This window comes from Cherax quadricarinatus, chromosome 83 (genome assembly GCF_038502225.1).
Source record: "Cherax quadricarinatus isolate ZL_2023a chromosome 83, ASM3850222v1, whole genome shotgun sequence".
Classification (NCBI taxonomy): Eukaryota; Metazoa; Arthropoda; class Malacostraca; order Decapoda; family Parastacidae; genus Cherax; species Cherax quadricarinatus.
This window is the reverse complement of record NC_091374.1, coordinates 6,522,021-6,546,694: the sequence shown is the minus strand read 5'-3', so window position 1 is coordinate 6,546,694 and position 24,674 is coordinate 6,522,021. Positions and strand designations below refer to the sequence as shown.

Genomic DNA, 24,674 nt, shown 5'->3' with positions numbered 1-24,674 from the left:
GACCTTGTTACTAGCATAACTATGACACCTTAATAATTTGTGTATATCTGTGCCTAACTTCATATACTGCACTATGTTCAACAACTTAATAAGGAAATTGTAAAAATATTAGTGGTAATCAGATATCAACTTTTTGTATATTATATTCCTTACTGTACTGTGTACAACATTTATATGAAGTAATTGTAATATACGAAATGATTAATATTCCTCTCTAGTGATGTAACAATAAACTATGGACATCCTCTTCACTACTAAACAAATGAGATGGACTCTTCCCACTATATATACAAAAGAACATTACTTAAGCCTTAACCTAATTCCTCCGCAATGGATAATTAAATAACATCAATAATACAGTATTTTCACCTGACAGAGACGAGAGTAACATTAAGTCTGTTATCACAGACATCCATCACTTCTTGGACAGCTAGGAACACTTTAGGACAGCTAGGAACACTACTAGGACAGCTAGGAACACTACTAGGACAGCTAAGAACACTGCTGGGACAGCTAGGAACACTACTAGGACAGCTAGGAACACTGCTAGGACAGCTAGGAACACTACTAGGACAGCTAGGAACTGCTAGGACAGCTAGGAACACTTTAGGACAGCTAGGAACACTACTAGGACAGCTAGGAACACTACTAGGACAGCTAAGAACACTGCTGGGACAGCTAGGAACACTTTAGGACAGCTAGGAATACTACTAGGACAGCTAGGAACACTACTAGGACAGCTAAGAACACTGCTGGGACAGCTAGGAACACTACTAGGACAGCAGGAACACTGCTAGGACAGCTAGGAACACTGCTAGGACAGCTAGCAACACTGCTAGGACAGCTAGGAACACTACTAGGACAGCTAGGAACGCTTCAAGGACAGCTAGGAACCCAGACATCCAACACTTCTAGGACAGCTAGGAACACTTCTAGGACAGCTAGGAACACTGCTAGGACAGCTAGGAACACTACTAGGACAGCTAGGAACACTACTAGGACAGCTAAGAACACTGCTAGGACAGCTAGGAGCACTACTAGGACAGCAGGAACACTACTAGGACAGCAGGAACACTAATAGGACAGCTAGGAACACTACTAGGACAGCTAGGAACACTGCTAGGACAGCTAAGAACACTACTAGGACAGCTAGAAACACTACTAGGACAGCTAAGAACTACTAGAACAGCTAGGAACACTTCTAGGACAGCTAGAGACACTACTAGGAGAGCTAGGAATACCACTGGGACAGCTAGGAACCCAGACATCCAACACTTCTAGGACAACTAGGAACACTTCTAGGATAGCTAGGAACACTACTAGGACAGCTAGGAACACTACTAGGACAGCTAGGAACACTACTAGGACAGCTAGGAACACTACTATTACAGCTAGGAACACCACTAGGACAGGAACCCAGACATCCAACACTTCTAGGACAGCTAGGAACACTACTAGGACAGCTAGGAACCCAGACATCCAACACTTCTAGGACAGCTAGGAACACTTCTAGGACAGCTAGGAACACTACTAGGACAGCTAGGAACACTACTAGGACAGCTAGGAACCCAGACATTCAACACTTCTAGGACAGCTAGGAACAGTACTAGGACAGCTAGGAACCCAGACATCCAACATTTCTAGGACAGCTAGGAACACTTTTAGGACAGCTAGGAACACTACTAGGACAGCTAGGAACACTACTAGAACAGCAAGGCACCCAGACATCCAACACTTCTAGGACAACTAGGAACACTTCTAGGATAGCTAGGAACACTACTAGGACAGCTAGGAACACTACTAGGACAGCTAGGAACACTACTAGGACAGCTAGGAACACTACTGGGGCAGCTAGGTACACTACTATGACAGCTAGGAACACTACTAGGACAGCTAGGAACAGTACTGGGACAGCTAGGAACACTACTAGGACAGCTAGGAACCCAGACATCCAACACTTCTTGGACAACAATGAATACTTCTAGGACAGCTAGGAACACTACTAGGACAGCTAGGAACACTACTAGGACAGCTACGAACACTACTAGGGCAGCTAGGAACACACACTACTAGGACAGCTAGGAACACGACTGAGACAGCTAGAAACACTACTAGGACAGCTAGGAACACTACTAGGGCAGCTAGGAACACTACTAGGACAGCTAGGTACACTACTGAGACAGCTAGGAACACTACTAGGACAGCTAGGTACACTATTGAGACAGCTAGGAACACTACTAGGACAGCTAGAAACAACACAACTAGAAATTCCAGCTAGGAACACTACTAGGAACACTACTAGGACAGCTAGAAACACTACTGAGACAGCTAGGAACACTACTAGGACAGCTAGGAACACTACTAGGGCAGCTAGGAACACTACTAGGGCAGCTAGGAACACACACTACTAGGACAGCTAGGAACACGACTGAGACAGCTAGAAACACTACTAGGACAGCTAGGAACACTACTAGGGCAGCTAGGAACACTACTAGGACAGCTAGGTACACTACTGAGACAGCTAGGAACACTACTAGGACAGCTAGGTACACTATTGAGACAGCTAGGAACACTACTAGGACAGCTAGAAACAACACAACTAGAAATTCCACATCATAATTCATATAAACGACATGTGTCATGGAGTTCTTTTTTCAGAGCCCGTTAAGGGTTCTCTAAAATAACTTTAGAATGTTTGAATATGTACCGAATCAACCCGAACTTTAATTGTGGAAGAAATAAGACTTGTTTTCATTTACAGAAGAAAAATGAGAAAAAGAACTTGGGTGTTGTTGTGGATGGCATATAAAATACTTTCTTACAACACACGGCAGCAGCCATAATGCTTATCCTTGTGGGACCCCACTCGCTACTTTTCCCCATTATGATGGCTCATTCTTTACTCTTACTCCTTGAATTCTTTCATTCAAGTACCCCTTGACCATTGGAGTATATTTCCTTTTAACTCTTTTTTTTTTTTTTTAATTTTGGATTAATCTTGAGCCCCATATTTCTTCACCTTTTGGTTGGCAGAACCTTGATTCTCCATGCATCCAGGTATCTTTATTTAGCTCCCTAGGTTGGAGGAGTTACAGGAGCGACCCCAATGGAAATAAGTCACTTTGTCTGACTTTTCTGAGTTATCCTAGGTTGAGCAAGAGTGTCCATCTGACCTAATTAGAAATATCTTGTTTCTGCTTCTTTTGCAAAGAGAAATCCTATGTCATTACTCTGTATTACTCAGCTTTGGGGATTTCTGTGCTGGCATTGGCCGTATGTAAGCGTCTTTCTCTTGCCTGGAATCTGTAACAAATTTTCCCTGTTCTCTCTGGGACGCTCATCCTCAGCTCACACAGAGGGTCCGGGATTGATCTCTGACATGGATGATACGTTGATTTCGTGAGCCATGTTTGTTTACACCTGCTGTCCCTGTTCACCTAGCAATAGGTTCTAGGTACCTGGGTGTTAGTCACCTTACACCTACTGTCCCTGTTCACCTAGCAATAGGTACTAGGTACCTGGGTGTTAGTCACCTTACACCTACTGTCCCTGTTCACCTAGTAATAGGTACTAGGTACCTGGGTGTTAGTCACCTTACACCTGCTGTCCCTGTTCACCTAGTAATAGGTACTAGGTACCTGGGTGTTAGTCACCTTACACCTGCTGTCCCTGTTCACCTAGTAATAGGTACTAGGTACCTATGTGTTAGTCACCTTACACCTACTGTCCCTGTTCACCTAGTAATAGGCACTAGGTACCTGGGTGTTAGTCACCTTACACCTGCTGTCCCTGTTCACCTAGTAATAGGTACTAGGTACCTGGGTGTTAGTCACCTTACACCTGCTGTCCCTGTTCACCTAGTAATAGGTACTAGGTACCTGGGTGTTGGTCACCTTACACCTACTATCCCTGTTCACCTAGTAATAGGCACTAGGTACCTGGGTGTTAGTCACCTTACACCTGCTGTCCCTGTTCATCTAGGAGTAAGTAGGTACTTGTGTGTTGTTGTGGGTCGCATCCTGGGACACAAGATTACCCTAGGTTGCCAGAAATGTTGTGAACTATGGGCTTTCTATATATAATGCCAATGATGTTGACTAGGTCTGCCATAGTTGTATTATGTACCTGTAGAAATAATTATTATTATGATTACTACTACTACTACTATTACTACTACTACTACTATTACTACTACTACTACTATTACTACTATTACTACTACTATTACTACTACTACTATTACTACTACTATTACTACTACTACAATTACTACTACTACTATTACTACTACTACTACTACTATTACTACTACCCCTACTACTATTACTACTACTACTACTATTACTACTACTACTACTACTACTACTATTACTACTACTATTACTATTACTACTACTACTATTACTACTACTACTACTACTACTACTACTACTACTACTATTACTACTACTATTACTACTACTACTACTACTACTACTACTACTATTACTACTACTACTACTACTATTACTACTATTACTACTACTATTACTATTACTGCTACTACTACTACTATTACTACTACTACTACTACTACTACTATTACTACTACTACTATTACTACTACTACAACTACTACTATTACTACTATTGCTGTATAGCCCTTGTGGCTTAGCGCTTCTTTTTTGATTATAATAATATTACTACTGTTACTACTACTACTACTACTGTTACTACTACTATTACTACTACTACTGTTACTACTATTATTACTACTACAATTACTACTACTGTTACTACTATTATTACTACTACAATTACTACTACTACAGCTTCAACCTTCAGTGGCCCTTATAAACCCATCAAAACGACGGACATATACGGCTCGCGTCCTGGTAACCCTTAACAACCCCAAAACCAAGTTTTTTTCTATTTGAATAAAAATTATTTACGAAAATACAGCACAGACGGGTATGTAAACTTATATTTGAAGTTGATACAGATTATGATGGTTATGTGAAGAACTTCCGGCTTTTATCTGAGGTAATGGTTATTTATATATCAACTTTAATTCCAGTGGAAATTAAATGTTTGATTATTACTGGGGAATAATAAATTACTCTAATGTTAGTATATAACAGACACCTCATGGGAGGTGTATTGATGCCAGTGATGAGCTCTTGATCCAGGGAACAAAGCATCTTTGTGTTTAGCAATATTTTATTACATGTAAACTACACGTATACTAGACAAATAAAATTTTAATTTGATTCTGATCTTTGGGTCGAACCCGAATACTTACCATTTTACAAGTGCTATGTGACCCCTATTGGTTTAGCGTTTCCCCTAATCAGTAAATAAAAATACACCATGTAAGACAATTGTAAGACTTCTGCACTGAGCCTGAAAAAAAAAATAGATTTTTCAGATTATTAACCCAGAGGGTTAAAAATCCAGGATAACCCAATAAAGCCATAACATCACACTGGCTTATTTCCATTAAGGTCCTTTAATCATCCCTCCAGAATGTGACTCACATCAGTCACAAAACTGCTAGGTCAACATAATAATAATAATTTTATTTTAGCATGATACATATTTGTACAGAGGAATGTAACAATTGGGTGAACATATAAAAAAAACCTTTATATGTACAGCATTTTGGACAAACTTAAGACATATTTAAGATTAATAGGACAATACATTGCTATAATTTGTACATATGATCATTAGGTTAGTTATATTGAATACAAATAAATTGAATATTCGATTAGTTCGAACTGTGAGGCTTTAATAAGTTAGAGTCCTTGTGGCTTAGCGCTTCTTTTTGATTATAATAATAATAATAATTTAATAAGTTAGGTAGAGAAGAATTACAGTTTTGATATAGTATATAATAATACAGTGTTACAGTTAAGCACAATTTAAAACAATAAAGTTGAGACGGTTTTAAGTTTGAGGAAGTGATTGTATACTTGAGCAATTATCAGATGTAAGGAATTATACCCAGTGTTTCTGCTGGTCCTATGATTGAACCTCGGACCCAGTAACTGGAGCCTGATCTGAACTCTAGTTCTGTGGCACAGCATTTGACTTGCAACTGAAAGGACCCAGGTTCATTGCCAGGCAGAGCAAGGACCCCAATGGAAATAAGTCTGACTTTTTTGGGTTATCTTAGGTTCTCTACACATATGCTGCTATGTGTGATAATCTATGTAACTGTATTTGTGTATACTTGAATAAACTTATTTACCTTTGGGTAAGCCTCCTAACACCTGCTGCTTCTGTTCACATAGCAGTAAATAGATATCTGTCACTGACCAGCCGGGCTGTGGCTCGTATGTTGGATTGCGTGCAGCCAGCAGTAACAGCCTGGTTGATCAGGCTCTGATCCACCAGGATGCCTGGTCACAGACCCTTCCGTGGGGGCATTGACCCCCAGAACTCTCCCCAGGTAAACTCCAGGTAACTGAGTTGGCTGTTGTTGGTTACCTTCTGTTCAAGGATGTAAGATGCTATATACATTAATTAAGGACTCAGTGAAAATAAGCTACACTTGAGTTATCTTGAGGCTAATTCTCTGGTCTCAAGACAGTCAGTTCAGAAAAAGTTTTCTTCGTGCTGCTCTTTAGTCAGTGAATTTAAGTTGATTTAATTAGAAGTATTTAATATTTTTATAATTTTTTTTCTTGACATGGAAATTTTTATACAAGATAATGGTTGGAACAGATACCAAAGACCCCAGTGGAAATACCTCACTTGTGACTTCTGTCTAAATAAACTTACGTAGATGCTGTATGCTCCACTGTGTGGTATACTTCCGAGATGTTATGCAGTATGGACAAATCTCAATGCCTATTAGTTTTTTATTAAAACCTTTAAACTAGTTTAGTTATGTGAGGTGTAGTTAGGTTGAGTTTATGACAAAGTTTGTATGTACTGGAGTTTACCTGGAGAGAGTTCCGGAGGTCAATGCCCCTGCGGCCCGGTCTGTGACCAGGCCTCCTGGTGGATCAGAGCCTGATCAACCAGGTTGTTACTGCTGGCTGCACACAATCCAACGTATGAACCACAGCCCAGCTGGTCAGGTACCGACTTTAGGTGCTTATCCAGTGCCTGCTTGAATGCACATATATTATTCAAAAAATGCAATAAAACCCATGAACTTGAATGCTGACAACAATATGTTTTTATAAAATTGTCTGAGAATCTAGTTTTAACATTACACTATGACATTTCAGATGGATGAGAAAGTGGCCATCAAGAAGAACGAAGTCATGGATGGTGGAAATGATACCGAACTGGAAAAACATAAATCTCTTCTGTTAGCACAACTTGATACTGTCTTAGGATTGTCACACAGTTCATGTGATGCAGTGTATGCTAGTGAGAAGAGCACGGCTAAACAGATGTGTGTTGAGGATAAACATAATTCTAGTTTAGATGTTGGTGTCCAGCAGAAAGATAAATTAGCTAATCTAACTCATTGTTTCGATGCAATATCTTCATTACCAGCTGAGCAAGATGCACAAAATGCTGAAGGAAATCTTAAAAAAATAATTGCAGAAGAGAAAAAATTCTCAGGTTGTGCTATGGAATATAATGGAGTATATGAAACAAGTGTTACAGACTGTAAACGTGAAGGAGTGATGGAATACAACAAAGGATCGTGTGAACCTAAAATCCCAGATAAAATTTTTGAAAGACCAATACCTTGCCACAAGAGCCCATGTGAATCAAGGGTTACAAATAATAATGGTCCACGTGCAAAAGAGTATACAGGAGAACCGCATGAAGAAAATAGTACTATAGGTAATTATAAAGGGACAAGTGAACATAAAAGACCATGTGTAGCCACTGTTACTGATTCTAATTTTGAGGGAGCAGTAGGACAAGAGCAAGATAACTACCAGCCTCTCATGACATACACGTTTGAAGCTCCAATATTGGCCCTTGATTACAGAGAGGAATTTAGTGCATCAAAAAGTAACTTTACAAAGGGTTGTAAATGGTTAGTGTTAAATACTCTTTCATTTTAGTTTCCAACTACAGTGAAATCTGTAAAGCAAAGGAGATAAACTGAATTACTCATGTGGAATTTATAGCTGCATTATGCTGTATTAAAAATTTAATCTTAAATCTGCTTAATTCATTTATTAGGCTATTGTTTTCTTCTTTAAATATAATAACACTTATTCTTTGTAGCCTGAGGGATAAAATCTTGAATCTCTTTAGGAGTTAAAATACCTCCATTCATTTAGTTTAAATGTAAATCCTTGATTTAACAAACTTCAGAAATACGAGACAAAATCTGCTGGGTTTGTTAAGGTTGGGCAAAAGTAGAAGCATTGGGTGTGTTTCCTTACACCTGCTGTCCCGTTCCCCTGGCAAGCAAACAGGTACGTACTTGGGTATTAGTCGACTGGTGTGGGTGGCATACTGGGGGACAAGATTGAGGACCCCAGTGGAAATAAGACAGTCCCTCAATGATGCACTGCCTTTCTTGGGTTATCCAGGATGGCAAACCCTCCAGAGTTAAAACTCCAAACAAAATCTTATCTTATCTTACTAAGTGGTAATATATTTGGAAGACTCCCCTCAAGGAAGGCTCCTTGATGCTGGTGAGGGGCTTTTTCTCTAGGGAATTGGATCTGTGCTCCAGTTCCCTGAATTAAGTCTGAATACCTTCCACATCCCCCCACAGGTGCTGTATAGTCCTACGGGTTTAGCGCTTCCCCCTTGATTATAATAATAATTTTTGGAAGAATACTGTACTCCTTGAATAGAGTTGATATTATAGTACTGTAGTCTAAATTGAGTTTTGTACTTTGTGAACATTTATGAAGTACAGTTTATTAATACTTGTCAACTCACTGTTGAACAAATTTAGATCACAACTTTTCATGCTGTAGAAAGTAATTAAAAAGTAAAAAATACAGCATACAACGATTTACAACCGTGATCTGCATATCACTGTGAATAATTGTGATAGAACAATTGTAGTGTATATTTTTATGCCTGTGTGTATCTCATAATATGTAGAATTTTATGTTTTTATTTCCACAATACGGTAGGGCTCTTACATACATTAAGGTTATTCATCACATGCACATATGTAAGTATGCTTTGTTTATTTGTACCCTTCAAGGGCATGCCTTGATGCTATGAAAGGCTCTTGATCCTAGGAATTTGAGATAATTTACCCTTTGGGCTAAACCTTTTTGCCACCCTCTATGCCTCACATGGGTTTAGTGCTTCCTTCTCAGTGTAATAATAATATACTGTAATAACTTTCAGTTTATTCATAGACTCAAGATATCAGTCTTTACACAGCATTTGTACATAAATATCACATGATAATGTAAAAAAAATAATCTCCAAATAATTTATCTGTTTTATATTCAAGTACATGTATACGTAAGTCATTTCTGCAGAGTAAATTAAAAATGTAACACATCTCTACAAATAATATTGAATATAGGGCACCAGATGGCTCTTGTCTGCTGGTTGGGAGTGATGACCGCAAACTACGCCTTCTGAATCTACCGACACCAATTGTGCAGGGAGAGTTTCAGAGTAAGGTCACCCATGGATATTAAATAATCTAATTAAAATAATGTTCAAGTGACAATCTTGCTAATGATAACTCCTTAGTTCTTATCAATTTAATGCTTTTAAATTAGTAAGTGTAAGAGAAAATTTGTGGATATGCACCTCTATTATCTATACAATAATTTTTATCATAAAAAATTCTGCAAACATTTCATATTGGCTCATCTTTCTCAAAAATGAAAAAGTAGATTTTGCATTACAGGTGAATCTTGGTTTATGGGAGAATCTGAAAAGTATGCAAGAGCTGCCATTACCGTACAGGAAAACGAACTGATATACGATTATGCATGGTTTCCACTTATGCAGTCAAGTGATCCTCGCACCTGCTGGTCAGTATAGTACATACTCTACACATGTGCTGCTATGTATGATAATCTATGTATTTGTGTATACCTGAATAAACTTAATTACTCTATATTGCTTCTTGCATATTCAATATGTATTTGTCTTTCATTATTCAGTGTTTATATAATTTTATGTTTTTAATTGAAATTTTGTGCATACAGTAGTACCATCATAATTTAGGTATGATATTTATTTCAAAATGTTTTCATTAGTTTTGCAGTGACATGTCGAGATCACCCAGTACACTTATGGGATGCTTGGGATGGTCAGCTCATCTGCAGTTACCATTCATATGATCAGTAAGTACTGAGTCAGCATTAATTCCAGTAATACACAGAATCATATGGAAAAAAACAGTGAGTCATGTTTTAACCCTTAAACTGTCCAAACATAGACCTACATTCACGTATGTAGCACTCCAACCTTTATTTTCCCCATTTGAAAACATATAAAAAAACGTAGATCTACATTTGGAGCCCCCCCACACGTGTACGTAGATCTGCATTTGGACAGTTTAAGGGTTAATTTACTGTAGTCAGTGTCAAAAAAAAAAAAAGTGCTTGTACATGATCTTAGTGAATTTCTAAGTTAAACAATTTACACTATATAAAAACCTAATGTATAATAATTTAGTAAATGCACAATATACTTTTCAAAGTTTGCACAGAGTAATACTTTATGGCTATCCATATATGAAGAGAAATAAATATTGTACAATATTGTAAATGCTTTATTTTATATGCCTTTTTTGTATTTAAGAAATTCATTTTTGAGCAAAAACTTACCAGTGCTTCCAAGTGGGCCACAGCCCTAATGGGACCATGAGAGGGGTGATTATTATAATTGCATTCATGGTGAAATGTTAAATCCATAGGGGTCATACAGGCAATCAGATTTGATCCAAGAGAGGATAGGTACAACTCCTTGGATCAAGATGCTATATGACCCTAGTGGGTTTAGTGCTTCTTTTTGATTATAGTAATAATAATCCTTGGATCAAGCCTCTCACCAGCATCAAGGGTTGAGAGGTGGTAAACATTAAATGGCTGGTCTAAGAAATTTATTAAGATTCAGTCATGGCATGAATTTTAGTTGCAGTACTGTGTTAATGCTGTATAATGACTGATATAATTTAATTTATATTTAACAGCCTTGATCAACTGGTAGGAGCTTACAGCATTGGGTTTAATCAGGAAGGATCCCACCTTCTCTGTGGCTTCAAAAAGTGCATTCGTGTTTTTCACACTAGTCGTCCAGGAAGATACTTTGAAACCATAGATTCAAAAGGTGAGAGACTATAAAGAATTCTGGTCAGTTTCCATAGTCACAGTTCTGACAGTGTTTCATCTTTACAAGAACTTCTTAGTTGTATTTATCAGTGTAGTAATATGAATAACAGTAATGTGATTTTTCTTCTTTCAACAAACCAGCCATATCTTACCAAGGCAGGGTGGCCCAAAAAAGAAAAACAAAAGTTTCTCTTTTTAAATTTAGTAATTTATACAGGAGAAGGGGTTACTAGCCTCTTACCTAGTAATGTGATTATCCTTTGCAGTTTTACTTGCTTTAACATCTGAACAGTTTGTTGCCAAAGTAATTACTTGGGATGCTTCACTCATTATCAGCTTGGCATTTGCTAAATGGTTTCTTCTTTAGCAGTCCTTTTCTGATGTTTTTTAAAACTTAGTGTTTATTAATACTCTGTTTAAACCCCTATTCTTATTACAACCTCTCCTCACTTAACGATGGAGTTCCGTTCCTAAGATCACGTTGTTAAATAAATTCGTCGGCAAGTGAGGAGCATACTGTAATGGTAGTGGGTTTGTGTCAACCATCTGATATTGTTTTAATGTAATCGTTTCACCATTCATAACATTTATGGTATACATTGGTACCTCGGGATACGAAATTAAGTAAGTAAGTAAGTTTATTCAGGTATACGCAAATACAGTTAAACAGGTTATCATACATAGCAGCATATGTGCCAAGTACCTAGGATAACCCAAAAAAGTCAGACATAGTGATTTATTTCCATTGGGGTCCTTAATTCATTCCAGAAGGCTGTTTGAGTGCCGATACCGAAAGACTTTGTTCCCATAAGTAATAATGTAAATTAGATTAATCCGTTTCAGACCCCCAAAAATACACTTACAAAAGCACTTACATAAATATACTTACATAATTGTTCGAGTTTTGAGCTGTTTGTATCCCGAGGTACCACTGTATTTTTAAATGTTTATAAAGTAGTGTACTGTATATTGAAATAAAAAGAATAGAGGAAATCAGCTCTTAACCCTTTGACTGTTTTCGACGTATAAATACGTCTTACGAGCCAATGTTTCTGACGTATATATACTCAATAATTCTAGCGGCTTCAAATCAAGCGAGAGAAAGCTGGTAGGCCCACATGTGAGAGAATGGGTCTGTGTGGTCAGTGTGCACCACATAAAAAAAATCCTGCAGCATACATTGCGTAATGAGAAAAAAAAAACTCTGATCGTTTTTTGGGAATAAAACGCCGACTTTGAGGTGTATTTTCGTATAGTATTTATCGTTGTATTCGCGTTTTCATGCTCTTAGGTGATAAAATGAAAAACATATTACAGAAATAGAGATGATTTTCATTACTTTGACGATGAAAACGACCTTGAAACTGAGCTCAAAGTAGTGGAAATGTTCGATTTTTACCAATGTTCAGGAGTAAATAAATCACACCACACGTCCAATACACATCAACTGGGGAGTCTAATATTCTTTCACTAGTGCACTGATATTATTTATACCATTTTTACAATAATGCAGTAGTCTGCATAACAGTAAATTTTGTATTTTTTTGTATGAATAAAAAATCAAAATAGAAAGCAATAATAATATAAGAGGGGCCTAGAGATGTGACTAATGAATAGAGCATATGTTATTTTAGTGCCACGAATATCTACCTTGTTTATTCTGGACCCTATTTTGAAATTGGCATCTTTTTTATTTTGCGTGAAATTGGCCAAATTGCCAATTTCTGACAACCATATTGGGTAGTCCAAATTAGTATATGGGAGGTTTCTTGTACTCAGCTGATAGTTAAAATGGAGTTCTAAAGAAATAGCTATGAGTTTGGTCAACTGGAACAATGGAATTGGCTGAAAATAGGGCTCAAAGTCGGCGAAATCGCCGATACGCATATGTCGCCGAGACAGCTAACTTCGCGGGAGCATAATTCCATGAGTTTTCGACCATATTTCGAACTTTTGGTGTCATTACCATCGGGAAAAGATTCTCTATCATTTCATAAGAAAAAATAATTTTTTTTTTTTTCAAAAATTGAGCGACATAGAATGACAGTTTCAGAGAGGGGCCTGAAACAGTCAAAGGGTTAATATACATTATTTAGGTATAAACACTGGTCAGAGAGCCTATCGTAAGTCCAAGGCATCGGTAAACAACTACGTCGCTAAGTGAGGGGAGGCTGTATTATGTTGTTTCTTATTTCAATAAATCGGCCTTATCCCACCAAGGCAGGGTGGCCCAAAAGGAAAAACAAGTTTCTCCTTTTAAATTTAGTAATATATACAGGAAAAGGGGTTACTAGCCCCTTGTTCCCAGCATTTTAACCACCACTTATAACATGCCTGGTTTATGGAGGAAGAATTCTGTTCTACTTCCTCATGGAGAATTATTATATTCATGGGGAGTACAAAACCCATGGAGTCATACAGTGCCCGGAGTAATGAAAGGCAATCAGGTTTGATTCAAGGATGGCAGGTTGAATTATTTGCCTGAAGTTTACCTGGAGAGAGTTCCGGGGGTCAACGCCCCCGCGGCCCGGTCTGTGACCAGGCCTCATGGTGAATCAGAGCCTGATCAACCAAGCTGTTACTGCTGGCTACATGCAATCCAGCGTATGAGCCACAGCCCAGCTGGTCAGGTACCGACTTTAGGTGCTTGTCCAGTGCCTGCTTGAAGACAGCCAGGGGTCTGTTGGTAATCCCCCTTATGTATGCTGGGAGGCAGTTGAACAGTCTTGGGCCCCTGACACTTATTGTGTTGTCTCTTAATGTGCTAGTGACACCCCTGCTTTTCATTGGGGGGATGTTGCATCGTCTGCCGAGTCTTTTTCTTTCGTAGCAAGTGATTTTCCTGTGCAAGTTCGGTACTAGTCCCTCTAGGATTTTCCAGGTGTATATAATCATGTATCTCTCCTGCCTGCATTCCAGGGAGTGCAGGTTCAGGAACTTCAAGCACTCTCAGTAATTGAGGTGTTTTATCTTTGTTATGCGCCGTGAAGGATCTAAATTTGGATCTAAAGCTCCCTCACCAGCTTCAGGGAATCTCCCTCGAGGGATTAATCCCTCAACTATTTTTATCTCTGGCATGTAAATAAAACTTACATAAATTACTCTAGTTTACTAGCTTCCTCTCAGAGCATAAGCACTAAGAGGACTCTTTGTTGTAGATTGGTAGTGCCAACCCTTCTCAAGTTGGCCTGTGGTCACACCCCTGGTCACTCAGTAGGTGGTGTCCCTAGGCTCCAAGGTCCATCGTTATGTAACTGTTACTTGAGTTAATTTGTCCCTTGCTCCCGAAACTGGAAGCTCTTTGACTAATGTATTCTGTTGTTATGCAGTTTCACAAGATACTACCAGCTCTTGTCAATCTAATGTAACTACCCAAGATTTTTCTGAAACCTTGATTTCATGTTAAAGCAAGGCCATATTTCAGTTTTATTTGAAGACAATCTGTAAATTTATTCCAGATTTTGATTACAGTGAACCCTCGAGTTTCGGCAGCCTCGACTTTCGTGAAATTCGACCTTTGGCGAGTTTTTTTGGCAAAATTTGGCCTCGAGTTTCGTGATTAGACTCGTTTCAGCGACCGTCCAGTACCCGTCCACCAGTCACCGTGCACACCAAGCCAGTCTCCCACGCCATTCACGCTCAGTGTGCCATTGTTTACCAACACGTGACCACCCCGCGGGTTCATACAATACATTTCATAATAATCCATTGTTTTTTGTGCTTGCAACTGCTAAATAAGACATCATGGACCCAAGGAAAGCTAGTGCAAACCCTTTGGTAAATAAAGTGAGGAACACGATCCAGAGGGATTTTGAAGGGTTTGAGGCAGACCCTGTCCCTGCCGACCCTCTGCCTGTTGTGGAAGGTGTTTTGGCATTGGGCAAGGCCATGGGGTTGGAGGTGAGTGACGGGGATGTAGAAGAGTTGGTGGAGGACCACAGGGAAGAGCTAACCACTGACGAACTGCAAGAGCTTCAACTGGAACAGCATCAGACCACAGCCGAGGAACCTGCTTCGGAGGAGGAGGAAGAGGGAGTGGATGAGGTGCCTTCTTCAAACATTAAGGAGATTTGTGCCAAGTGGAATGAGTTGCAAAGTTTTGTTGAAAAGCATCACCCTGACCAAGCTGAAACAAGCCATATCTGCAACATGTACAATAACAGTTTTGTGTCCCACTTCAGGAAAATCTTAAAGAAATGCCAGAAAAAGACCTCTGGACAGATATTTTGTGCAACAGGGGTCCAGTGACTCTCAAGTTGTTCCCAGTGGCATTAAAGAAGAAGGGGAATAACCCCAGATAAGGACTTGCTACCTAAGTCCTAATGGAAGGAGATTCTCCTTCCAAACAATAGTGAACACCTTCCTCCTATCCCCTCCTCCCATATTCCATCCACTCAGTCTTCAATAAAGGTAAGTGTAATGCTTTTATTATTTTTTATATGCATGTACTTGATTTCTCATTGATTTCAGTATATAAATCTTTATTTAATTTGAAAAAAAAAAATTATTTTAATATTTTTGGGTGTCTGGAATGGATTAATTTTATTTCCATTATTTCTTATGGGGAAAATGGTTTCGAGTTTCGTGAATTTCGACTTTCGGCAGGCTCTCTGGAACGGATTAATCGTGAAACTCGGGGGTCCACTGTATTATTATTATCATAATCAAAAAGAAGCGCTAAGCCAATCTAGATTTTGATACCATATAAATCCTTTAACAAATTCCCAAAATTTTTCTAAGTAGTTAACTTAACTCTGTACATTCTTTTAAACTCCAAAGTGATATTTTGTATGGTCCTATTGCTGTTCTTATCAATATTCATTAGTTTCTTCCTTGCTTATTTTAATTGACTTTATTTCAACTGACTGATGGATGTTCAAATTTGATTTCAAATACTGCACAGTGTACTACACTTTTCTATATACACAAAGGAAATTTCTTCAGTATTTATCACATTTCATAGTCTGATTTGGTAATTTTGTCTTTACCTTTGATTTTTTATTTTGTCTTCATGTTTTCTGTAGTTGACTTTTTTCTCAGACCTAAATAAATTTGTTTCCAACTTGTTCTTGACCACTCTTTCTTTTTCAAAAATTTTCCCTCTTTTCTTACTTTGGTATAATAATTTTTTTTTTTGTGTGTGTGTATGTATATTTACATATTTATTTTGCATGACGCATGTGAACATCCACATTTTTCAGTAATTAACTCTTGTTATTTCTGCTCCAGGTCAGCCGGGTATAATCTCATGCATGGCCTTTAACCCACAGCTGCCATGTGTGTTTGCTGCAGGCAGTTACCTAGGCACTTTAGGTTAGTAAACAAAGGTTGCCCTATTTTCTAGCACAAAATCTGAGGTATTATGTGTATCAAATATAGAGAAGATTGTAAATGTGATAAAAGGCATTTAATTGTTAATTTTCGGTTTAGAAATGGCCATTAAGAATAAAGCATTGAACTTAAATATTGTAATGTATGTATCACATCATCATGGACCAAAGTAAACAGGTTATCCAGAATAAGTTAGGTAGTAGATTTTGAGTTTAAGTAAGACTGTGGCAATAAGAGAATGGATTGAGTAAGTAATGTGAAAAAAAAAAAAATTTAAGAGTGAAGGAAAAACCGTCTCCTCGCTGCTGCATTTACCACCCAAGTTTCACACCCATATAAGAGTGTTGGTACTACTATACTTTCATACATTCCCTTCTTTGCCTCCATAGATAACGTTTTTTGACTCCACATATACCTCAACGCACCACTCACCTTTTTTCCCTCATCAATTCTATGATTAACCTCATCCTTCATAAATCCATCCGCCGACACGTCAACTCCCAAGTATCTGAAAACATTCACTTCTTCCATACTCCTCCTCCCCAATTTGATATCCAATTTTTCTTTATCTAAATCATTTGACACCCTCATCACCTTACTCTTTTCTATGTTCACTTTCAACTTTCTACCTTTACACACATTCCCAAACTCATCCACTAACCTTTGCAATTTTTCTTTAGAATCTCCCATAAGCACAGTATCATCAGCAAAAAGTAACTGTGTCAATTCCCATTTTGAATTTGATTCCCCATAATTTAATCCCACCCCTCTCCCAAACACCCTAGCATTTACTTCCTTTACAACCCCATCTATAAATATATTAAACAACCATGGTGACATTACACATCCCTGTCTAAGACCTACTTTTACCGGGAAGTAGTCTCCCTCTCTTCTACACACCCTAACCTGAGCCTCACTATCCTCATAAAAACTCTTTACAGCATTTAATAACTTACCACCTATTCCATATACTTGCAACATCTGCCACATTGCTCCTCTATCCACTCTATCATATGCCTTTTCTAAATCCATAAATGCAATAAAAACTTCCCTACCTTTATCTAAATACTGTTCACATATATGCTTCAATGTAAACACTTGATCTACACATCCCCTACCCACTCTGAAACCTCCTTGCTCGTCCGCAATTCTACATTCTGTCTTACCTCTAATTCTTTCAATTATAACCCTACCGTATACTTTTCCTGGTATACTCAGTAAACTTATTCCTCTATAATTTTTACAATCTCTTTTGTCCCCTTTCCCTTTATATAAAGGGACTATACATGCTCTCCGCCAATCCCTAGGTACCTTCCCCTCTTTCATACATTTATTAAACAAAAGTACCAACCACTCCAACACTATATCCCCCCCTGCTTTTAACATTTCTGTCATGATCCCATCAGTTCCAGCTGCTTTACCCCCTTTCATTCTACGTAATGCCTCACGTACCTCCACCACACTTACATTCTGCTCTTCTTCACTCCTAAAAAATGGTATACCTCCCTGGCCAGTGCATGAAATTACCGCCTCCCTTTCTTCCTTAACATTTAAAAGTTCCTCAAAATATTCTCGCCATCTACCTAATACCTCCCTCTCCCCATCTACTAACTCCCCTACTCTGTTTTTAACTGACAAATCCATACTTTCCCTAGGCTTTCTTAACTTGTTTAACTCCCTCCAAAATTTTTTCTTATTTTCATTAAAATTTCTTGACAGTGCCTCTCCCACTCTTTCATCTGCTCTCCTTTTGCACTCTCTCACCACTCTCTTCACCTTTCTTTTACTCTCCATATACTCTGCTCTTCTTATAACACTTCTGCTTTGTAAAAACCTCTCGTAAGCTACCTTTTTCTCTTTTATCACACCCTTTACTTCATCATTCCACCAATCACTCCTCTTTCCTCCTGCCCCCACCCTCCTATAACCACAAACTTCTGCCCCACATTCTAATACTGCATTTTTAAAACTATTCCAACCCTCTTCAACCCCCCCACTACTCATCTTTGCACTAGCCCACCTTTCTGCCAATAGTCGCTTATATCTCGCCCGAACTTCCTCCTCCCTTAGTTTATACACTTTCACCTCCCTCTTACTTGTTGTTGCCACCTTCCTCTTTTCCCATCTACCTCTTACTCTAACTGTAGCTACAACTAAATAATGATCCGATATATCAGTTGCCCCTCTATAAACATGTACATCCTGGAGCCTACCCATCAACCTTTTATCCACCAATACATAATCTAACAAACTACTTTCATTACGTGCTACATCATACCTTGTATATTTATTTATCCTCTTTTTCATAAAATATGTATTACTTATTACCAAATTTCTTTCTACACATAGCTCAATTAAAGGCTCCCCATTTACATTTACCCCTGGCACCCCAAAATTACCTACTACTCCCTCCATAACATTTTTACCCACTTTAGCATTGAAATCCCCAACCACCATTACTCTCACACTTGATTCAAAACTCCCCACGCATTCACTCAACATTTCCCAGAATCTCTCTCTCTCCTCTACACTTCTCTCTTCTCCAGGTGCATACACGCTTACTATAACCCACTTTTCACATCCAATCTTTATTTTACTCCACATAATCCTTGAATTTATACATTTGTAGTCCCTCTTTTCCTGCCATAGCTTATCCTTCAACATTATTGCTACTCCTTCTTTAGCTCTAACTCTATTTGAAACCCCTGACCTAATCCCATTTATTCCTCTCCATTGAAACTCTCCCACCCCCTTCAGCTTTGTTTCACTTAAAGCCAGGACATCCAGTTTCTTGTTACTAATTAATATTAAATCTGTGGAAAAATAAAGAAGACAGCTACATAGATTCCTCGATTGATTGGAAATCAAGTGTTAGTGAAAAAAGAATTAACGTGGAATGAAAACACAGACTTCATTGTATTCTAACATTAGTAACATATACAACAGTTATGAATGAAGGGATTCAGTGAAAACCAGTTAGCCAACTTTGAGTCCCGGAGGTGGAAAGTACAGTACCTGCACTCTGGAGGGATGAGAATGTTACTGTTTGGGAACTGTTGAAACTAAGATGTCTGTACACTTTTGGCAAGGCAGCTATTGACTGAATAATGATGAATGTGTTTCCTTATTTCGGGTCATCCTCCCTTAATGGGAGATATCCAGTGAGGTAAAACAAACAAATCACTACGAAGACACTTACAAGTGTACATATTGTCTATATCCGAAGACGACCTAAGTTGCAGACTGCCATACAATGTACAGTACTTTCTTTCCATTTTACTCTCTATATATGTAACAACTGGTTTTGTGTATGGTATAAAATTATATAATATAAACATTGCCTCTTTTGGTAGGTCTCTACAATCTTCAAAGTAATAACTTGTTCTGCCGAATGGAGGGTTGCCTAGGTGGGGTAACCCACGTTCAGTTTTCTTCAGATGGTACAAAACTGTTTTCTGGAACCCGAAAGGTAATACAATATATTTTGGATGTGTCAGTTCATGTGCATATGTGTTTGCTAATTTTGTCTATATTCTTAATTTGTGTGTTTAATTACATTACATACACACTGGTATGCACTCTGTTGGCTGAACATCATACAGTGCTGTACCTTCATAACCCTCTCTTTACCCTTAAACTGTCCAAATGTAGATCTACGTTTGCTCGCGTAGTGCTCCAAACGTAGATCTACGTTTTTTTTTTACAAGCTTTCAAATGGAGAAAATCAAGGTCGGAGCACTATACGCGTAAACATAGATCTACATCTGGACAGTTTAAGGGTTAAATTAAGATAGCTAGTAGGAAGTCTTCAATTAGAATGTCTCATTGTAATTGATTTATTAAATTAATTACAATGAGATATGTGAATTGCAATGTTTGTGCACTGTTGTCAAGACAGCATTGAATGAATGATTTTTTTTTTCTTTTTTTTTTTGTGTTCACCCCACCTTGGTGAGAACGGCATGTGGTAAAAAAATAAGACAACAATGCAGAGTGCTTGAGATACTATGTGCAATTAAGTTTCAAAATTAAATGTAAAATTTAAGATATAGTATCCTTGTTTGTTATTAATATTTTTGACTCGTAGTACATTTTATTTTTTAAGTTGATCCACAGAGTTGTAATGATAATTTGAGGAAATAAATATGGCATTCGTATACAGTGCTTGGGAGTCTACATATCGGCAGATGGGTCTATGAAAGATGTGGTGATTCATAGATAAGATGAGAGGAGAAAAGTAGGCATGTTGAGGCATCTGTGGAAAGAAGAGTGTTTATCTATGGAAGCAAAAAATACAAATGTACCAAATTATAATGGTACCATCACTTTTATATGGATGCGAGACATGGGCTTTAAACATTGCAACAAGGAAGAGGCTAGATGCAGTTTAAGAGCAATGTTTGATGTGAATATTATGCGGAGAATTCAGTGTAGAAATTAAAATATGGCGTGGGGTTACCAAAAGTATAATTCACAGGGTTGAGGAAGTCTGAACACTTAAAAGAAGATGGAACAGAATAGGATGGCCAAGAGGGTGTGTAAATCTGGGGTGAAGGAATTAGAGGTAAGGGTCATCCCAGTAGGGGTTGCAAGATTCTGTACGAGGCACAAGTACGCTCACACCTTGAGTGTGCTCCACTTTCTTGGTTTGCCTGCCCCCCTCTCATCTGCGACTGCTTGACAGAGTAGAGAACAGAGCAAGACGTCTCATCTCTCGCCTGGACCCATCCTGGATAGATCTGTCATTTCAGCAGAGCCTTCAACATAGGAGGGATGTGGGTGGCCTTACTGTTATGTACAAGGCCAATATTGTCAAAGTACCACACTTGGATCCACTTCGAGGACAGCGTGAAACAAGCTTTTATGCCACAAGACGGGCAGAAAGCAGCAACTTCACTCTGGCTGTACCCTTCTCCAGAACATCACTCCATCTGAGATCATATATACCCAGGATGACTCGAGTATGGAACACATTCGTACAGCATAATGATGTCAACAAGATAAAGTCAGTTGATCACATGAAAATGCTGGCCCACAGATGGCTCCAACTTCATCCTGTATGTCTCATAATAAAAATGCTTTCAAATGAGCTGATGTAGGTAACAGCTCTTAGCTTGCCAATAAAATTAGGAATCCTTAACCTGTAAATAGCTTGTCAATAAAGCTAGGGATCCTTAACCTTGTCAAACCCTGTGTAAAAAAAAAAAAAAAAAAAAAAAGGTTGGAAGTCAGGGTTAAGGAGGGATTTGAGTTCTAGGAGAGTGAGCATCCAGGAGGTTTGTGTGTTAGATCAGAGTAAGTGGAGATAAGTGGATTTTATGGCTTGACATTCTCTTGGAGTGTGAACAATGAAGAGATTCAGGGGAAACTGGTTACCTGAACTTGATTTTTGGAGGTGGGAATTAGAGTGCATTCTGAAGAAAGGTTGAAGATGTTGGAGTTCAAAGAGGTAATTAAAATGATGGTGAAAATGTTTCCTTTTTTAGTGTCATCTTAACTTAGTGGGAGATGTGGCCAGTATGTTAAAAAGTACATCAACATGGTATTGTACACTTGGTCATATATCTCCTCAGAAACCCTAGACTAGTTTATCTACCATATTTAGAATTCTTAGATCTAGTAACTAGTTAGCTTGCTATATATTGAAGCTAGACTACAGGTAATTCATGACTATAATTTATATTAATTTTATTAAATTTTTCCCATTAGAATAATGAAATTCTTTGCTGGGACATTAGAAATCTTGGAACAATATTGTGTGGATATAAACGAGAAGTTTCTACTAATCAAAGAATTTACTTCGACTTGGAACCACAACTGAATAGATTTCTTATATCAGGTAAGCATCTTAAGTAATTATCTAGTCAAATTCAATTCAAATTCAAATTCAAATTCAAAATTTATTCTCTATAAGGATTACAATGCTGAGTTTACAGAATTTGGTTATTGTGTGGTTTACATGTAGTAAAATAATTACAGAGTGTACCACTAGAACACCTAGCATGGCTAGGCATTTCGGGCAGACTTAAATTAAATCTTAAGTTTAAAATATTACAAAATTATGAGGTTAGTTGGTATTATGGCTAAGTGAATAATACTAGTTTGTGAGTTTAACAATGTGAATGCTTTTGTTTTGGCACTATACGTAGTTTCAGTATTGGAGTATCGCAGGCCAACTTATGACTAGTTAAGATTCATTATTTTGAGATTGAGATTGATATTTCTGTTTATGGTCAAATGGGTGAGTGAGTGTAAGTGTTAACCACCAGGTGGTATTCATGTAATTAGTTGACAGGGTGTATCAGGGAGATAAGATGTTTTCTGATGGTAGTTTTGAAGGTGATGAATGTGTCTGCAGTTTTAGAATTTTCAGGTAGGGTGTTCCAGATTTTAGGGCCTTTGACATACATTGAATTTTTGTAAAGGTTTAGTCGGACACGGGGAATGTCATAGAGATGTTTGTGTCTGGTGTTGTGCCTGTGGGTTCTGTCGCAACTATCAAGAAAGCGTTTTAGGTCAAGGTTAATATTGGAATTTAAGGTCCTGTAGATGTAGATTGCACAGTAGTAAGTGTGGATGTACTGAACAGGGAGTAAGTTTAGATCTATGAAGAGTGGGGGGGTGTGTTGCCAAGGATGGGATTTAGTGATTATTCTTACTGCGGCTTTTTGTTGGGTTATTATTGGCTTTAGGTGTGTTGCTGCAGTTGAACCCCAAGCACAGATAGCATAGGTGAGGTATGGATATGTAAGTGAATGGTATAGTGTGAGAAGGGCAGTTTGCGGCACGTAGTATCGTATCTTGGAGAGGATCCCAACCATTTTGGATACTTTTTTGGTTATGTGTTGGATATGGGTGCTGAAGTTCAGGTTGTTGTCGAGGTATAGGCCTAGGAATTTGCCCTCATTATGCCTGGCAATTAGAGTGTTGTCGATCTTAATGTTAATTTGCTTATCTCCTGCTCTGCTACCAAACATAATGTAGTAGGTTTTGTCAGTGTTAAGCGTAAGTTTATTGGCTGTCATCCAAGTCGATATTTTGATCAACTCCTCATTAACAATGGTGTTGAGGGTGGCAAGATTAGGGTGAGAGATGACATAAGTCGTGTCGTCAGCAAAGAGAATGGGGTTCAGGTGTTGAGATACGTTTGGAAGATCATTGATGTATATGAGGAAGAGCAGGGGACCAAGGACACTTCCCTGCAGAACTCCAGTATCAAGTGGCTGTGTTGTTGATGCTGTGTCTTTAATGGTGACATACTGATACCTATTAGTAAGGTAAGATTTGAAATATGCAAGCGCATGGCCTCTTATACCATAATGGTCAAGTTTGTGGAGTAGGATGCCGTGGTCTACTGTGTCAAAAGCTTTTCTTAGGTCAATAAAAATTCCTAGTGGATATTCCTTATTTTCCAATGCTGTGTAAAGCAGATCTAGCATTTTTATGATTGCATCGTTAGTGCTTTTATTTTTCCTGAATCCAAATTGGCAGGGGTTGAGTATGTTTTGTGCCGTTATAAATGAATATAGTCTCCTGTGCACGAGTTTCTCAAGATTTTGGATAGCAATGGTAAGTTTGATATTGGCCTATAGTTGTTTAAATCTGTAGGGTCACCACCTTTATGTATTGGTGTAACCCTTGCCGTCTTGAGTAGTTTTGGGAAGGTGCTAGTTTCTAGTGACTTGTTAAAAAGTAATGAGATAGCATGCGAGAGGACATGGGCCGCTCTCTTGTACAATAATGGTGGGACATGAGACAGATTTCCCGAGTTATTTTTAAGTGACTTTATAATCTCGGTGACTTCCATGGGCTCAGTTGGAGCAAGATAGAAGGAATTTGGGAAATTCCCATCTAGGTAGTCCCCGTCATGGGCATTGGTGCGTGGGATTTTATTGGCGAGATTAGAACCTATGGTTGAGAAGAAGTCGTTTATCTTGTTAGCTGTGTCAGTGGGATGCAGTGGTGTTTCATTAGGTTTAGTTAGGGCAATATTCTTGTTTTTTTTCAGTTTGTGGGTCCCTAGAATCTGAGAGAGTGTTTTCCAGGTCTTTTTTATATCTCCTATTGTGTCAGTGAATCTACTGGAGTAGTATAGTTGTTTGGCTTTCTTTATTACTT

At 38.3% G+C, this 24,674-nt stretch overlaps 1 protein-coding gene across 3 annotated transcripts in view; it reads left to right on the top strand.

Annotated features, from left to right (window-relative positions):
• The window catches only part of WDR79 (WD repeat domain 79), a 31,127-nt gene that overhangs the window by 1,711 nt on the left and 4,742 nt on the right, over positions 1 to 24,674 (top strand). The window contains exons 1-9 of one of the 3 annotated variants that reach the window (XM_053796303.2): positions 4,819 to 4,950; positions 7,221 to 7,990; positions 9,461 to 9,555; positions 9,794 to 9,920; positions 10,149 to 10,235; positions 11,087 to 11,223; positions 16,455 to 16,538; positions 19,910 to 20,025; positions 22,266 to 22,395. In XM_053796303.2, coding sequence (XP_053652278.2) covers positions 7,221 to 7,990; positions 9,461 to 9,555; positions 9,794 to 9,920; positions 10,149 to 10,235; positions 11,087 to 11,223; positions 16,455 to 16,538; positions 19,910 to 20,025; positions 22,266 to 22,395 — 1,546 coding nt within the window. In that variant the 5' untranslated portion in view covers positions 4,819 to 4,950. Of the gene's footprint in view, positions 1 to 4,818; positions 5,023 to 7,220; positions 7,991 to 9,460; positions 9,556 to 9,793; positions 9,921 to 10,148; positions 10,236 to 11,086; positions 11,224 to 16,454; positions 16,539 to 19,909; positions 20,026 to 22,265; positions 22,396 to 24,674 lie in introns of those variants that run through there. The other 2 variants (XM_053796302.2, XM_053796304.2) reach the window with 2 other exon arrangements.